Source organism: Maniola jurtina, chromosome 20, assembly GCF_905333055.1.
Source record: "Maniola jurtina chromosome 20, ilManJurt1.1, whole genome shotgun sequence".
Taxonomy (NCBI): Eukaryota; Metazoa; Arthropoda; class Insecta; order Lepidoptera; family Nymphalidae; genus Maniola; species Maniola jurtina.
In genome coordinates this window covers 3,984,875-3,999,987 of record NC_060048.1, presented here as the reverse complement: position 1 = coordinate 3,999,987, position 15,113 = coordinate 3,984,875, and the positions used below count along the sequence as shown (strand labels likewise).

The 15,113-nt window shown below is 35.3% G+C and overlaps 1 protein-coding gene and 1 non-coding gene across 5 annotated transcripts; one reads left to right on the top strand and one right to left on the bottom strand.

Annotated features, from left to right (window-relative positions):
* Positions 1-93: 93 nt before the first annotated feature.
* Trnav-cac lies at positions 94-166 on the top strand. Its single transcript has one exon. It is a non-coding gene; the product is annotated as a tRNA-Val (tRNA).
* Positions 167-3,415: 3,249 nt separating this feature from the next.
* Positions 3,416-15,096, bottom strand: LOC123875678 (lisH domain-containing protein C1711.05-like). 4 transcript variants are annotated; one of them, XM_045921659.1, is made up of 9 exons: positions 14,789-15,096; positions 10,517-10,526; positions 9,710-9,865; positions 9,231-9,382; positions 8,363-8,563; positions 6,876-7,010; positions 5,102-6,422; positions 4,260-4,299; positions 3,416-3,446 (listed from the first exon to the last, which is right to left on the bottom strand). In XM_045921659.1, the coding sequence occupies exons 3-9, from the start codon at positions 9,855-9,857 to the stop codon at positions 3,443-3,445; spliced, it is 2,001 nt and encodes a 666-aa protein (XP_045777615.1). In that variant the 5' UTR covers positions 9,858-9,865; positions 10,517-10,526; positions 14,789-15,096; the 3' UTR covers positions 3,416-3,442. The 4 variants fall into 4 exon arrangements, with proteins under 4 accessions (XP_045777615.1, XP_045777613.1, XP_045777614.1 ...); XM_045921657.1 differs by lacking the exon at positions 10,517-10,526 and having other exon boundaries at positions 14,768-15,096; XM_045921658.1 differs by lacking the exons at positions 10,517-10,526; positions 14,789-15,096 and adding an exon at positions 11,639-11,829.
* Positions 15,097-15,113: the final 17 nt, after the last annotated feature.

Genomic DNA, 15,113 nt, shown 5'->3' with positions numbered 1-15,113 from the left:
TTATAAACAACAGCTGTCACTCTTTATTACATTCCTTTTTATTTTTCTAGCAATGATTACATTACGTTTCTCAATTTCGTCGGTCACTCTCAAGTTTCCGTAGTGTAGCGGTTATCACGTGTGCTTCACACGCACAAGGTCCCCGGTTCGATCCCGGGCGGAAACAGCTCTTTTTTGCTTTTTTTTATTTACCTACTTTTTATCATACTTCTTATCAAACCAAATATTTTGAAATAAATAAAACTTATCAAGCAGGTGAAATTTAGTATCACTTATTATTATGATTCAGTGCTGAACCGTTTTGGTAGAGCATTGACAAAGAAAATAAGGTTTATTTTCAAGCTAATTTTTCCACTATCTGATTCAATATTTAAATATTTCATCTGATTGGTCTGCTGAACCATATTTCCGCTCCACACCACATTTTTTATACGAGTAGGTATAGCCTATGTTACTTCTGGATAAAGTAGTTTTGTAATGGTGAAAGAAGTATTAAAATCGATTCAGTAGTTTCAGAGTTTATCGATTACACAAACAAATCCTAACTCGTTTTCGTATACCTAGATTGAATATGTGAAAAGAGCAGCCGCCGAATTTCTGGCTGGTTCTCGGTAGCAGGAAAGGCATTTCGAAACTAGTACAGTAGTAGATTCACTTGTATCAAAAGCACTTAGTATAAAAGGTTTATTTGAGTGAAAAATCTTTTTATTTTATAGGATTCTAATTTCTATGACGTTAAATAAAACAACACTACAGTAATTCATATAAATATATTTGCCATGGTTAATTCACCAGTTATAAAACATTAAAAAAGGCCTTAAACAATAAGTTATGTATAAAATATTATTATTATAATATAATGTTAATTCGAGAAAAAGCATGATTAGGAACAGTTCTCGTCAGTCTTGTTCATTTGTTACATACACTGTACACAGCCAAAACTTTGGAAATATTGTAATTCATGGTTAAGATGACATTAGTACTGATTCTGAGCGCACCTTGGAGTATTTGCATCTCTTTCTTACCAATGTAATATGAAAAGGACAGACAAACCTAATTTAATTTAGAACTGTCAAACCTCGTGACTTTAGGTGCCAGTTGTGCTTCAAATTTGTAAAGTGCACTAAAACTTAGCCTTTAAGTTAAAAAATCATATTCCGTCCTTTTTTCTTTTTAATATTAAAAAGAAAAAGATGCAGATTTCTCTAGAGATTGTAGATTTACTCCCTAACGCAAGATATTGAGGTTCAATTTTTAATAGAATAACTTCACTAGTGACCGTATACTTTTTAAATCGAAGGACTGTTTGTAGCTTTCTAGAAACTTCGTATTAAAAATTGCAATCCATCGAATGCCACCTTAACCCTGTTAATAAATAAATTTTGATTTCTTTTTCAAACAGTAACGATATTTCCTTAATTACTAACGTCAAATAACATATTTTTATTAAGGCACTAACCCCTTATAATTACGAAAAAATATCAAAATTAGCATCGATTCTGTTTTAAAACAATTTTTTCGCCGACTTCAATAAAAGGAGGAGGTTTTCAATTCGTCGGAATCTTTTTAAAATATTTCGTAACTTCAGAATTAAAGCGACCTATCTAAGAAAGGAAAATTTTGGCCAAAAGTCGAAAAATTATTGTTGTCTATTTTAATTTCAGGTGTAAGTTTGTCTCTTTGTACCACAATAGGATTGTTTAAAATAAGATTCGATGAAGATGGACCCAAGTCGTTTTATGATCAAAAAAATTGGAAATAGGTCTCTTTAATTCTAATAAAATTTCGAAATAAGTCTGTATAGTACTAAAGGTACAATAAATGTTTCGAGCGATATGAAGACTAACAAATTACATTTTAAACAATAAATACTACTTATAGAAAAAAAAAAACACTTCGCTTATGTTTATCTAAAGAGCATTAGGAACTTAGTTATTTACTGCTAGCTGCCAAGCATACAATTGTTTTTAAAGTTCTTTAGTTGCATTTATATTGAAAACAATAAAAAAAAAATTAGGTGATTATTTTCGCGACAGGTCGACATGGCAATCGGGGTATGAGGCGGGGGGACGCCCCGCACACCCGCACGTCACTCGCGCTATCCCGCACCGGATTAGTGCGGGGGTTGTGCGGGTGTGCGGGCCGTCCCCACCTCGAATGCCATGTCGACCTGTCGCGAACTATATATATAAATTTCATAAAATCCACACTATGTTGTATAATTAATATAATGTAAATAAATATCTAATATCTGATTTTTCTGATACCTATGGAAAAGCACTACTTTTAAATGACTGAATTGGGCAGTCAGCGATTTTTGACAGATAAAACTTTGGAATCTAACTCGCAAATTCTTAGAAAGTGTTTCAGTCTTAAAGCCCCAGTATTCATTGGTCCAGTGCGTACAAGTTCTAACCAATGAGTATGTATAAAAATCCACAAAATCGGCAAGCCGGTTAGGTCTACCAAGTAGACCTGTACATGTTCGTAGAGTGCATTGGCCGAATGGGTTGGATCAATGTATACTGGACTTTTTATTTTTAGTTTTTATCCAAAATCAGGCCATTATACCTGCTTGACTTCCAAAAGGAGGTGGTTCTCAATTCGACCCGGTTTTTTTAACTTTAGACTCATTTAGACTTAAAAAAACAAATCCGAAATTGTTATTATTTGAGATTCTTAAATTATAGCTTTATAAAAAGTCAAATAAAATTAATAAAAATAGGTTAAAAGGATACCAGCTTACGAATCTAATATCTAGTATTAAAAAGCAATAATAAAATAATCTTTCTCTTTGTGACTAACTGTCATGATAAAGATAAAGAAATTGCTTGATCGTTATTTATTTAAATATCAAACAAGATATTTTGATACTAATTTGCATAGTCAACTTTATAATTACCACATATTTACGACAATAACATTTTAAACTTTAGATTTACTTCAATATTAATATTCACATACTCACCTATACTCTATCCACTGAGAGAAGTAAATATAGGGTTCTCACTGTTACATAATATCCCATACAAATGACGAAGACAAAAATTCAGTGGGCGTTAACCATTTTGGGAGACGGACCAATCACAAACGAATCTGTTTTGCGTACTAACTTATTTCCGTGACTTTTTGTCTTTATCCTTTGCATGGGATTACGTAACAGAGAGAGTCCTATATTAACTTCTCTCCGAGGATAGAGTAAGCATAGTCATTTATTCAATGTTTCAATATATTGTCATGCGCCTAAATACAAAATGTATTTTACTTATGTATCTATGCTTAGGTACAATAGAAAATGTATAAATAAAAATTTATAAAAAAATGTTATAAAAAACCTAAACACTAATTTAATTAATATCGAAGGTAAAATTTGATTATTTATATAAAAGGATAGCCCAATAATAATAATTATTTCCCTCCATAATATTGTCCATCGCACATTTTATCTGAAAATAAATTTTTAAGCGTTAAAAAAGTAAGAATCACCAGATTCGAAAGTTATACATATTACTCAGCTCTTACGTTTGCCCTTGACTACGATCTCACTTAGTGGTAAGTGATAATGTCTAAGATGGAAGTGGCCTAATCTGGAAGGGTGACAAGATCCAATTGGTGGTATAGATCTAATTAATTGCTGTTCCTGCAGCATTGTACCAGAATGCTAAATCGCTTGGTGGCTCAACTCGAGTAGTGTGAGTTCACCTCATCAATACTGACAGAATTCGAGCGTCGAAATACAATAACGTCAAAGTAAAATGGACCTAAAACTCATTGGCTTAAAGGCAAAAATTCAGTACCACCGATTTTAATTTAGCAAGTTTAGCGGAGCGAAGCGCTACTGTAGGTGTATGGACAAACTTGAGCTTTAAAACAAGATGGTTAAAGCTCATTTCAAATCGATTCCATTTTGTATATTTTTATTTTCCCTGCCGGAAATCGAGTCTAGGACTTCCCATTTAATATACCACTTCACCAGGTAGATCAAAGACCTTGTCTTTGGTAAATAAAGAAAAAAAATCTAGGTCAACTGGATGTACCCTATAGGTTTCTTAACAGAGAGACAGACAAAAATTCAAAAAATAAAATTGTTCTGGGGTCTATGTTGATAATAGTTTCTCTATAGTTTTTGACTCCCTTCACTGGTCTTGACAGACACGATAGAGAGACAGACAGACTATAAAGTGATCCTATAAGGGTTCCTTTTTTTCTTTAGAGGTATGGAACTATAAAATCAGAGAATAAAAAAAGAAAATATATACCTTTCTGTTGCTGTAAGGTCCGTCATCAACTGTCCATTTGCTAAAAATAAAGTAAATATTAAAGGCTGCAAAGTTTTTATTTCATACTAATAATTAGATGATACCCTGATTTTAAAGTTTCGGTTTTATAAGAATCCCATGGGACCTTTGATTTTCGGGGATAAAAAAATAGCCTTTATAATGCGGGATGAAAGCTATCACTGTGCTGAGCAGATTATGCCCACGTCTTCTTTAGGGTGGATTTAGTTCTTTTGAAAATCCTGCTGGAACTCTTTAATTTTCCGGGATGAAAGCTGCCTATGTTCTTTCATCAAAATTGGTTAAACAGATGGCCCGTGAAAGACTAACAGACTGGCAAACAAACAAACATACTTTTGCATTTATAATATTAGTATGGATTATTACTAGATGATGCCCGCATTTCGTGGATAATGGTTTATAAAAATCCTATGAAAACTCTTTGATTTTTCGTGGTAAGAAGTAGCCTATGTCAGTGATACACGTTATATCGTACTATTGACAAAATCGTTAGTTAAAGCATTGTGAACAGGGCTGAAAATGTAACAGACAGATAGATAGACAGACAAATACTCTTTCGCATTCATAGTAACATTAGCTTAGGCCCGCGACTTTATCCGCGTGGATTACACAAATTTCAAACCCCTATTTTGTGCCCTTAGGGGTTGAATTTTCAAAAACCCTTCCTTAGTGGATGTCTACGTCATAATGGGCATGCCAAATTTCAGCCCAATCCGTCCAGTAGTTTGAGCTGTGTGTTAATAGATCAGCCAGTCAGTCAGTCAGCTTTCCCTTTGATATATTTAGATGTCAGTTATACTTACCAATTTTATACTGTCTATAGCCATCTTCACTCCTATGAGAGCCAATCTCATTTTGTATGAAATCCATCGTAGCTTCTTTCGTATCGCTACCTCTTTCTTGTTTAATAACGCTATCTCCTTCTAACCTCGCCATTGAATCGTTTAATTCGTCAAAGACAGTTGATTTATCTGTGTTGCTTTTCTTTGGTTTAGATTTTGCTATATTGTTTCCTTTTGCGGAAATGTCTTGTTTCACTGTTTTATCGTCTTGATGGTTTTTTACTGGTATTTTTGTACTAGAAGCTGTCAGAGAAGTATTATCTTCAGTTTCTTTTTCAGTTTTGTTATCTTGACTTTGTTTTACTGGTGTTTTTGTATAAGAAGCGGCCAGGGAATTTCTACCTTCAGTTTCTTTTACAGTTTCACTATCTTGGCTTTGTTTTAATGGAGTTTCTTTAACGGTTTTACTATCGTGACTCTTTTTCACTGATGTTTTTGTATTCGAAGCGGTCAGAGAAGTACTGTCTTCAGATTCTTTTTCCGTTTTAGTATCTAGACTTTGTTTTTCAGGTGTTTTTGTATTGGAAACGGTTAAAGAATTATTATCTTGAGATTCTTTTACAGATGTAAATCTTACAGATGTATCTTGACTTTGTTTTACTGGTGTTTTTATATTCGAAGAGGTCAGAGAAGTATTTTCTTGAATCTTTTTTTCGGTTTTATTATCTTGACTTGGTTTTACTGATGATTTTGTATAAGAAGCGGTTGGAAAATTACTGTCTTCAGTTTCTTTTACGGTTTCACTATCTTGACTTTCTTCTTCTGATGTTTTTGTAATAGAAGTAGTGAGAGAAGTATTGTCTTGAGTTTCTTTAACAGTTTTACTATCTAGACTTTGCTTTTTTGGCGTTTTTGTATTAGAATCGGACAGAGAATTACTGTCTTCAGTTTCTTTTACGGTTTCACTATCTTGACTTTGTTTTACAGTTGTTTTCGTACTAGAAGTGGTCAGAGAAGTATTGTCTTGGGTTTCATTCACATTTTTACTATCTAGACTTTGTTTTTCTGGTGTTTTTGTATAAGGAGCGGGTAGAGAAATTCTGTCTTCAGTTTCTCTTACGGTTTTACTATCTTGACTTTGTTTTACAGTTTTACTATCTAGACTTTGTTTAACTTGTGTTTTTGTACTCAAAGCTGTTAGAGAAGTATTGTCTTGAGTTTGTTTCACGGTTCTACTATCTTGATTATGTTTTACTTGGGTTTTTGTGTTTGAAGCAGTCTCTTGGTCCGAATCGGTGTTGTAGTCGGATCTATCGCTACGACCACTCGTAATGTTTGTTAGCTGTAAAAAAATATCCCATAGTGAAATTAAATAAAGATTTATCATTAAAAGTAAATATTTTTACAAGCATAACTACAAGTACAATGTATCGCGTGTGCGTGTCTGTGTGTTCTTCCGTGTATCACTAATAGGTTTCTGTTACTGTAGTAAACAACCTTATAGCTCTTGTAGGTTTTTTTAATGTAGAAAAAAACTTTTCCTTTGAAAACTGTATCACACGCACCACACATCACATTTAAGGGTTTGGTTATACCTGCGCTATTATAGTTCATACAATAAACTATGTCATGTGTGGCACAACCCGAAAAAAAAGGTCCCAGTAGAACTGTATGCCTTACATATTATATACTAAAGAATACAGCGCTGGTTTTCAGAAACCCTTATTTCTGGGTAGAACAGGGTAGAACCCTGATTTGGGTGGCGCTACGGAGTTCTTCGTGATTGACTACTTACAGTGTAACTAGAAGACTCATCAGAGTCTACGTCGACGTCAACCATCATCTTCTCTATAAGGCGCTCCATGCTGGTTTCACTGGTAGATGCAATAGTGCTAGCTTCTGGCCGTATTCTTTTGTTGCGTTTCACTACCTAGAAGTAAACATTAATGAAATACTTAAGACTCAGACTTAAGACACTGTTAAAACGAGACAGCGTTATACCGCTGGCATAAATCTATCTCGTTTTAACTGAAACTTAAGTCTAAGCAAAGTCAAAGTGCGCTCTATAGATTTTAATCTAAGACTTGCTCTCTTTCTCGCTCGGAAAAAGATTCTAGAACATTCCCTTAGCTTACTACGCTCATAGGTCATATATACGGCTGACATTACATGTTTTTGGATATATAAATATCATCATACTAACCAACACTTCGTCTCGTAATAAGCTGCGTATTATTGTTGTATGGTAAAGTCGAACATTGATTGCAGATGGCTGTACCATAACTTTCTAGCGCCTTGTGTACATGCTTGTATCGTTCTGTTACCCTGGTACTTTAATATTTAGTCTTTAGTTACTTACTCACACTCCCTCCATCAAAAATTTGCATATTGATGGTTAGATAAAGCTATCGCCGTAAGGATATGGTAAACTCGAACATCAACTGCAGATAGCTGTACCTTGACTCTCTCCTCTCTAGTGACTTGTTCAGTGCGCGCTCTCATTATTCTGTTGCCCTGGTATCTTGTCCGGAGGGATTCTAATAATGCACTTAGTGGGAGGTCTACCGATGCTTCGTCCTTGGTTGTGGGGTTACCATTTTAGCACATTGAGACCCCAACATCTTGAGCTATGACAGTCAAAAAGTTCCCTTTTACTCATTAGTTACTTACCAACACCTCGTCTCCATTAATAAGCTGTGTATTATTGTTTCCATAATGCTGTCGCCGGAAGCACATGGTGAACTCGAACATCAACTGCAGATAGCTGTACCTTGACTCTCTAGTGACTTGTTCAGTGCGCGCTCTCATTATTCTGTTGCCCTGGTATCTTGTCCGGAGGGATTCTAATAATGCACTTAGTGGGAGGTCTACCGATGCTTCGTCCTTGGTTGTGGGGTTACCATTTTAGCACATTGAGACCCCAACATCTTGAGCTATGACAGTCAAAAAGTTCCCTTTTACTCATTAGTTACTTACCAACACCTCGTCTCCATTAATAAGCTGTGTATTATTGTTTCCATAATGCTGTCGCCGGAAGCACATGGTGAACTCGAACATCAACTGCAGATAGCTGTACCTTGACTCTCTAGTGACTTGTTCAGTGCGCGCTCTCATTATTCTGTTGCCCTGGTATCTTGTCCGGAGGGATTCTAATAATGCACTTAGTGGGAGGTCTACCGATGCTTCGTCCTTGGTTGTGGGGTTACCATTTTAGCACATTGAGACCCCAACATCTTGAGCTATGACAGTCAAAAAGTTCCCTTTTACTCATTAGTTACTTACCAACACCTCGTCTCCATTAATAAGCTGTGTATTATTATTTCCATAATGCTGTCGCCGGAAGCACATGGTAAACTCGAACATCGACTGCAAGTGGCTGTACCATGACTCTCTAGTGACTTGTTCAGTGCGCGCTCTCATCATTCTGTTGCCTTGGTACTTTAGCGTACGGAGGTAGCGGCGCTTGCCTTGTAAATATGTTACCTGTTGGAAAAACGAGCCTAAAGAAGTACTAGCTAACGGAAAAGGATTTCTCCTAAAGAATAAGATATAGTAAATAACTTCTGTGATATTCCACGGGTAAGGAAGTCAAGATTTTTACTAGCAGATGACTTTTAAGATAAGGCTCTTTTTTTTTCTCTTTCGTCTGGGTTTACAAATATTAGCCAATGTCAAGTTTGTATTTATTTGTAAGAAGTTAGTTAAACTATACAAGTATGGACCCCGTCTGTGCCGGCGCTCGCCGACATACGCACGGTACCCCCTTAGAGCGCTTTCCAGTCAGTTTTAACAAAAAAAAAACACTACAAACAAACCAACACAGACGAAGTCCGATAAGGCTCTTACAGTGGGATTTATTTATCTAGTGGGAAATTAAAAATTGTACACAGACGAAGTCGCGGGCAATCACTAGTAATCCATGTTAATGCGAAAGTGAATTTGTCTGTCTGCTAGTTTTTCACGGCCCATCTGTTTAACCGATTTCGACGAATTTGGTAGAGATAGCTTGCAGCTTGGAGAAGGACGTTACAATATGAGGAGAGCGAGGAAGAACACCCATGGCAGCGGTTGTATGAGCTCTGACTGAGGCCGCTAGGGGGGCGATTGATGTTGTAATATGGCTTTGTTTGTTTGTGGGCTCTATACTCACAACATCAGCTGATCTGAGCGGAGGTTTGCCCAGAGCGAGGTTGATCAGCGATATGGACTCTCGTGTGACCCGTAGCATTATGAGGAGAGCGAGGAAGAACACCCATGGCAGCGGTCGAATGAGCTCCGGCTGCGGCCGCTCGTCTTGATCCACTGGAATAAGCCATGGAATAGGATATTTTACACCAAGCGAGAGAAATCTAAAAATGTATAAGCAAGATAGCTAGTACTAGCAATAAGCAATCGAAAAATGTTAATTTCAGTTTATAAAATTATATAATTCATTTTAAAGATTTCACTTTTTTACCAGTTCTACGCGCGGAGTCTGCCGCACTTTGCAGCCTTCCCCGACCATCACCATAAACCACGTGGTCCATGTACCGAAGCGCTGGCTGCCGAGCTGGTAGCTCTGTTGCGCTTTGCAACACCTTCCTGACCATCGCCATAAGTTGTACTACGACTGTCAGTAGTGTAACTTACGCGGTGGCGGCACGGCCCATCGCGCGCTCTTTTCGACGACCCAAAGCGCGCGGTCCATGTACCGGAGCGCTGACTGGCCGAGCCGGTAGCTCGCCGCGCGCTCTGCCACGCTCTGCAGCACCTCCTTGACTAGCGACACCAGTTCCATTCCTGAAACTAAAACCACATCGTCAATCAACCATTCACTTTAAAATTTTTACAAAGTGACCTCTTTCTTGGCGACGGGTTAGTAGGAGCCATCAAAGTGTAGTTTATATTCTATGTACTACAAGTAAACTGTACATCTAAATAAACATACGTTGTATAACGAATCAATGATGGTAAATTTTATACATCACGTTTTTTATTGCATCGTTCCTACCGCTCGAACCTATATCTCATCATTGCTCTGTTTCTCAGGCATTTCAGTCAACCGCAAGCCTATCTCACATCCCAAAAAAAACCGGCCAAGTGCGAGTCTGACTCGCGCACCGAGAGTTCCATTCGCGGGTAATTTTTCCGTCATTTTGCACGATAAATCAAAAACTATTATGCAACAAAATAAATAAAAATCTGTTTTAGAATAAACAGGTAAATGCCTTTCATATGATACCCCACTTGGTATAGTTATCTTACTTTGAAAATTGCAACACATTTTAATTTTTTTTTAATGATGTAACCACAAATTCATGGTTTTGGGATTTATTCCTTTACTTGTGCTATAAGTGCTACCTACCTGCCATGATTCTAGGTCAACGGGAAGTGCCCTATAGGTTTTCTTGACGGACACAGACAGACAACAAAGTGCTATAAGGGTTCCATTTTTCCTTTTGAGGTACGGAACCCTAAAAAAAGTTAGTTTTACAAGTAGGTCTATTCTGCGTTATGTAATATTATTATGTCGAAGCTATCTAGGCGCTTTTAGTGAGTAAACATTAGTTAATTGTGGGATGATATCACAGTAGTTAATTGTAGTTCCTAATTAAACACTTAATATAATTTAAATCCATGTGCCGACAACATGTGATAGGTTAATTATTCTGTGATAATATCGAACCTAATTTGTTTAATTGACTAGACTGATTTATCTTTGACTAAGTTTTGTCTGGAAAATTCTCTCACCTAGACTTAGTGACCTCACTTCTAGCTACATAATATTATTAATATCAACAGTTTAATATTATAAAGGTGCACAATAATATATCATTGTTATATCACCTGACAATAATCAGTACTTACTGAATATTTTTTACTCTACCTTCTGGGTGTTTGGAATTGATAAAAATACATGTTTAGGTCTATGTGATTACATAATTCATTCCAGATAATTGTTAGGGTTCCGTACCTCAAAAGGAAAAACGGAACCCTTATAGGATCACTTTGTTGTCTGTCTGTTACATCACAAAAAAAAAATGTGTGTTAAAATTCAAAGTAAGATAGGTAACTATACCTACCAAGTGGGGTATCATATGAAAGGGCTTCACCTGTGCATTCTAAAACAAATTTTTATTTATTTTTATGCATAATAGTTTTTGATTTATCGTGCAAAATGTCGGAAAATACCCGAGTATGGAACTCTCGATGCGCGAGTCTGACACGCACTTAGTTGATTTTATAATTTTAATTCGGATTTAAGTTTATGCAAATAATTATTAAAACTAATAAAATAATGTAATAAAATGCTTTGAATAAATGGTATAGGTAAGTAAATAAACGTCATAGTGTTTTGAATAGAATATAAATAATATTCTGAATTCAGAATAATCGCTTGTAAAATTGAAAATGCACTTACAAAATCAATATATCACCCCTATCAAATTCAATATAAAAATAATTTTGCTGCTTCCAAATTACAACAACAATAACTTTTATCTTAGGTAATAAAGTAATCAATAAAAGTAATAAGTTCAAGGCGATGTAATAATTGTTTAAAGAGATAAATCGTGTCACCTTTCCAATAAAATTAAATGGGCTGGAAACTTGAGGCCTAAACTTGGTGGTACCAACACTCACTGTTCAACTTTACTTAATCGGAAAGCAAATATACGTTATCAGAACATTTCCCTCACACAAGTCGATACCTCGACTGCAATGAAGTAAACACGTCTTCTTCGTGCCGTAAACACGTTAATTACTAATAAATAAATCGTTCCTTACGTTTGTTAAGACTTTGACCTCGGGGGTTCGATCCGGGGCCTCTACTCTTCTATACTAATATTATAAAGAGGAAGGTATTTTTTGTAGTTTTGTATGTTTGTATTGAATAGGCTCAAAAACTACTGGACCGATTTCAAAATTTCTTTTACCATTACTTAGAGGGATTCTTCCGAATCCGTATAGGCTATATTTTATCCCGGAAAATAGAAAAAATAAATGTCCACCCGTGCGAAGCCGGGGCGGGTCGCTAGTCGGGTATATAGATAGATAGATAGAAAACTTTTCTGCGCACAAGAAATGAAATAATCGAGACAAAACAAAGAAACTAAAAACAATTGTATGCAAAGGCGGCCTTATTGCTCAGAGCAATATCCCCCAGGCAACCTTTGGTAAAAGGAGAAACTAGGTGTGTTTGATAGTACTAACACGCAATACACAGAATCTTATTTAGTAGTTACAAGTAAGTATATGCGTTTTAAGTCAATACCTGCCATATTCCAGGTTACGTTTCTACACGACAGTGTACCGGAGCGCTAAATCGCTTGGTGGCACGGCTTTGCCGTTAGGGTGGTAACTAGCCACGGCTGAAGCCTCCCATCACACCAGACCAAAGATTTAAAAATTATAAAATTCCAAACCCCTGCCGACAATCGAACCTGAGACTTCCCACTAATATGACAGCGCTCACCACTGCGCCAGGAAGGTCGGCAAACTTTTTATCCCAGCAAACCAGAGTTCCCACGAAATTTTCAAAAACCTAAATCCACGCGAACGATGTCGCGGGCATCATCTAGTTGCTATGATAAAATATCCACACTTCCATACTAATATTATGAATGTGTAAGTGTGACTGTCTGGTTACCTACTCTACAATTTCATGGCTCAACTTATTTTGGCGAAAAGTACGGAGATAACTTGCATCCCGGAGATGGACATAATCTACTTTTTATCCCGGCAAATCAGAGTTCCTTCAGGATTTTTGCAATCGATTGTCGATGTCGGGGCTTTGACTCCGGGCACGCACCTTTTTGGAGTTATGTGCATTTTAAGCAATTAAATATCACTTGCTTTTACGGTGAAGGAAAACATCGTGTGGAAACCTGGCGAGTATGAAGTCGGGCGAGCATGAGAATCTAGAACTCTTTTCGTGAAGCTCACCTCACTTCAACATACCTACATACAAATGTAGAAACAAAATTTATTTTTTAACTTTGTACTGGTTTTGGAAGTCGATTTTTTTTAATTTTACTATGAAACCGTAAAAAGGAATATAATAAAAATACATTAAGTATATCAATAAGTATTTCATAAACAAAAGCTTTAAATAATGTTATTTATTTGAAAATAAAGAGATAGTGAAATCTTATTTTATTAATGTTATCCATTATTATGAATTAATTCATTACTATGTTATTAATACAATTTCTTTCAAAAAGTTCAGTAGGTAGCTATTTTAACTTCATTGATTAGTTTGAGATGATAATATGTAAACAACGACGACATTTAAATGTTATGTAAATAGTTATCATGCTTAGATAATGAAATATAATATATTTGTCTGTGTTGTTTAAATACAAAGTCCATCAATGATTTTTAGCTAAAAAATTGTTTGTTGTTATCATTATGAAAAAGTAGTACAATAATTGATCAAAAATAACAATTTAACTATACAGAAAATAATAAGAGGATTATTAAGCTGTTATGAAGAGACTAGCTTTACCCGCGGCTTCGTCCGCGTAGATTTATTAATCTTAATTCTTAACTAATTAAAGAACCTTCCATGTAGGTCAAATGTTAAACGTTTCTTTATTTCATAATTTTAGTTCTGAAATACAAGGATCATCAAAAACTGCAGAAACGTAACTGTCATAATATATACTTATCTATATATTTGTTCGGGCTAATCTCAGAAACTACTCTACGGATTTTCATACAGTTTTCACCAATTAGAAAGAACAATTATCATCTAAGAAGACAACATGAAAACAATGTACCTACAGTAGAATAGTCCCTCTACTAAGCCAGAACAGGTTGCTGGTAGCAGGTAGGTAGCGGTAGGCAGGTATAAATAAGTATTAAAAAAATATTGTTAGTTTTTGGATGTCAGATAGACACTCTTTTCTTTTAATCTCTAATCTCTAGGCTACCACTGAATAAGAATAAAAAATAAATAAATGCATAGTTAAAATCAAGCACAACCAAGCTCCTAGCATATATGTATAGTAATTATAATAGTGTCAAAGTGCATAGGTTAGTGCAATCACAGCCCGATACGGAGACAGCCAAGACAAATATGCAGCATAACTAATTATTATTTAATCAATAAGGTATAAAATGTAATTTGTTTGTTTGTATTATGATTTTGTTTCTTAATTAAATCTTTTATTAATTAGTTTCTAATTAAATCTACTGCAAACCAACAGCTGTTCTCAAGTTTTTTTGATGTTAAGGCTATAAATTTTTTTTTGATGTTAATAATTATTATTAGGATGCTTACACAGAAGACATGAGATAGTTTTCAATTCTTCAGCATTAATATGTCTCAGATTAAAAGTTTATTACAAAATAATATAAGACAGACCAGTTGATCTATTGAATGGTGTTGATTCCCATATTTTCTCTAAATTAAATTTAGAGTATCATCATCTTTTTATTAACTTCCTCCAGTACATACATCAATATATTATGTAAACACTACTTTCTATCACAATGAAGAGTACGGCATATCATTGAGTACATAATACTATCAGTACGATGGATAATAATAGATATTAAGCCCTGCCGGAACGAAATGATATAAGACGTACTGTAAATAATTGAAATTATTATTATTGATTAGAGATATAAAATAATATTTTATCATCATAAAATAAGTAGATGAAACATATTATGAAAGTTTAAGATGAAACGGATGAAACTTACTTTTCTACAACGCCCGGATACGCCGATAGTCAGCAGGAATAAATACAAACTTCTTCTGTCTAGACACACTGTAATTGGTTAAATTAATAAATGCTTAAGAAATTAACTCTTTAAAGCAAGTTTATAAATAGTTAATCAATGATCGTAATTGATCGATGTGTAATCTCATTTTGTTGGTCGGTGTCTATCCATTGTTGTGTTGTGACTTGTGTGCACTGTGCAGGCAGGCGAATCTTTCATCTGAAGCCAACTTTTGTATGGAGTGCAGTACTGATATATAGCACAATAGCATCCACAGAATCACAACCTCAAAAATCACAGGAAAGGTGACTCGCTCGGCTCCGAT